The sequence below is a fragment of the Volvox carteri genome (genome assembly GCF_000143455.1).
Source record: "Volvox carteri f. nagariensis unplaced genomic scaffold VOLCAscaffold_40, whole genome shotgun sequence".
In the NCBI taxonomy this organism is placed as follows: Eukaryota; Viridiplantae; Chlorophyta; class Chlorophyceae; order Chlamydomonadales; family Volvocaceae; genus Volvox; species Volvox carteri.
Genome location: NW_003307583.1, coordinates 758,422 through 761,314, shown reverse-complemented (window position 1 = coordinate 761,314; position 2,893 = coordinate 758,422). Strand labels below are relative to the sequence as shown.

The 2,893-nt window shown below is 52.0% G+C and overlaps 1 protein-coding gene across 1 annotated transcript; it reads right to left on the bottom strand.

Annotated features, from left to right (window-relative positions):
- Positions 1-424: 424 nt before the first annotated feature.
- On the bottom strand, positions 425-2,257 carry VOLCADRAFT_106244 (uncharacterized protein; the record flags this gene model as incomplete). Its single annotated transcript, XM_002954022.1, has 6 exons — positions 425-1,240; positions 1,437-1,604; positions 1,696-1,779; positions 1,905-1,977; positions 2,054-2,113; positions 2,193-2,257. The coding sequence occupies 6 exons, from the start codon at positions 2,255-2,257 to the stop codon at positions 776-778; spliced, it is 915 nt and encodes a 304-aa protein (XP_002954068.1). The 3' UTR covers positions 425-775.
- Between the last annotated feature and the right edge of the window lie 636 nt (positions 2,258-2,893).

Here is a 2,893-nt window from a genome sequence, read left to right as displayed (position 1 = left end):
TCACACACGCAAGACAGCTTTGGGAAGCTGGGTGAAAACAATCTACAAAAAGCGTGCACCGCGTCCCATATAGCGCGAGACCCCCCTGCAACTCTGCATCCTCAACAGCCGAACCGCTGACTGCGAGACCTCCTGAAAGCGTTATTAGACTTTCTTTTCTCCAAAAGCAGTGAAACGGATTTTAGTATAGCACTAGATCAAGCACCAGAGAGGAAACATGGGCCGGAATTTTGGAGCGGCGGGAGTCGCACGGACCAAATTTTCGCGGCCCTAGCGACTCCCCAAACACTCAACTCGCTCACTCAACTTCAATCATGCCTATGCACAAGCCAACTTCGCGTTCCTGACCTATATATTTCCGTGCCTAGGCCAAGTAGCAAACCGGAATGGATACCGGTGTGCCGTTCCCGCAACCAGATCCCGAGCAACCTGACCAACAGGATGTTTACGCATACCATGCAGAAAACAGTGCATGTCACAGACACATTCAACCACCAGTAAATTTTCTTTCAAAAAGAACAAATGCGAATTCCGTTTGTTCTTGGCTTGTTGAGCGAAATCGGAAAATCTAATTAAACAAACGATCCGACGACGAGGTTCAACGACCAACACCATCAAGTTTAGCGGCATTACTGTCCCACCGGCTTTGAAGCCTTCCCGCCTCGAGCCTGCTGGTGCCACGGGTCATAAGCATAAGGGACGCTCTCCCCAAAATACCAAAGCAATATAGTAAACGAGCCTTTCCAGCGTGGCATCTGTCCACACTCGACCGGCATCATACCTGAACCATGTACGGCGCTGATGGCATCGCCATCGGTGGCACCATCCCCGACTGCGGAATGCTCATGCCATGCATCGCCAACTGAGCGAAGACGCTCGAGGTGCTAGCCGCTGCCGCTGCTGCGGCGGCTGCCATTGCAGCGGCAGCAGACTGAGCGGGGGATGACACCAGGGGCGCGGCCGGGGGCGGTGGAGCCGGTGAGGAGGGCACAGGGGACGGTGCGGCCGAAGCGGCGGAGGGAGCTTTGACTACCGCAGCCGCTGCTGCCGCGGCTGCGGCTGCTGCCGCCGCTGCGGTGGAGCCAGCAGCGCCATTCGGCAATATGCCCGTGGTGGGATTCGCGTTGGGCGCAGATGCGGGTAATGTGGGACTCGTTATGTCATGGATGGACGCCCGTCGCTTGTCCTTCTTATTTAGACTGTTCAGGCGAATGAAATACTTTTGTGCATGACTTGCGACCTACATGGGAACCAGGCAGGGGAATGTGGGGCTAAGTCGCAAGCACATGACGGAGCTCATCGGCAGAAGGGCGCACGCCGATTGTCAGGACAAACTTCTGCACATTTACATATCCTGTCGATCGCCTTTGAAGGTCAAGGTGCGGGACAAGGCGACCAGCTGGGTTTGCAGATATAAGCATGGAAAAAGGGCTCACTTGTGTCGGGGTGCGTGATACCACGAAATTTCGGGCGATGCTGCGCCAGTCGCCCTTCCCAAACTTTGCAAGGCCCAGCAGGAACAAGCGATGTTCCTCTTCCGTCCATGGAACGCCTTTCCGACGATCTCCATTTGCGGGCACGTCCGCCTTCGGCTTCTTTGCGGGCTGCACGTGCAAGCAACGGAATCGCAAGGCTCAAGGACCGTCACCCTGAAAGAACTAGAAATAATAACATCGCAAACTTGCGCATACTGACATTTTCGTCAATGCGTGGAGCCGGTGATGGCGCACTCTGGGCAGAAGCACTGTCATGGTCTTCCTCAATTCGCCTCAGATCGTCCTGGAGAAAGATTGACGTGACAGAAAGATCAGTAATACGGAAATACAGATGAATTAATAGACATAAGGAAGCCTGCAGCGGCGTGCGTGCGAACAGCAACAGTATATAAGTATTTTTGGCCGCACCTCCAGCTCCCTAAAGCGCTTCTGTACATCACTGGCTGTCTTGTTAGGGAGGTACGCAGCGATTCGCTCGTATCTGGCCAATGAAAGATGAAAGGAAGGTCAGCGGCTGACGCGGCGCAAGCTTTCGCTGGCGTCGCCTGCTCGCGTACCTGTCTACGTCTAGAAAATGCTTCGCAAGGGCCACCTCGAACACCTTGTTCTCCTCCAGCCTATGTAATAAGATAGTCGATGAGAACGTGCTTCAGACTTGCAGTAACGCTCTCTTCACTTCAAGCACACGTTGCTTACCGCCAGAAGGTAGCGACACCCCGGGGCTGGACGTAGTCAACTGAAATTGAGAAACTAGCAGTCATTGCAGGGGTCTGAAGTATTGCACTCCAAAACCTAAGCTTGCGCCCTAGGGCAATCGACTAGCAAGACGAAAGTTGCTGAATGATACACATGGGTGCTAACAATTTTCCACAATAGAGTGGCCAATCAATAAATTCCCAACAAATTTCCGTAAACGCCTGAACACCGTAGGCTGGTATAGGGCCCCACTGGACTCCGCAGTACACTCGCCAGAAGCCGCTCGATTGAATACGGGTAGTTTTTACTTAAAAAAGACATGTAATTGGTGCCGTGAATGACTCATTACTGGCAATTGTGGGTCTCATCATTCTTGTGACGTCGTAGTGCACGTCAACACCACTCGAACGCAAATTCTCTTGCAGGAATATCCCCAGATTTGTCGACTTCCCCCAAAAATAGTTGAATGTATCTGTGACAATTTTGACGAGCAGTGGATTTGACAAGCGTCTTCTTGATGCTTTTGGAATGTATGTCGAATATTACATGTTTCCTCCATGACCACGCCAACTTGCAAACGGGTTTAAGAAATTTTATAAAGCATCTTGTTTGAACCTTCGTCCTTATATGCCAAAGGGTTCATACCTTGGCTTCCTAAGACGGGGCTATGTTTTGCACGAGATGCGTCCACTTAAATATCT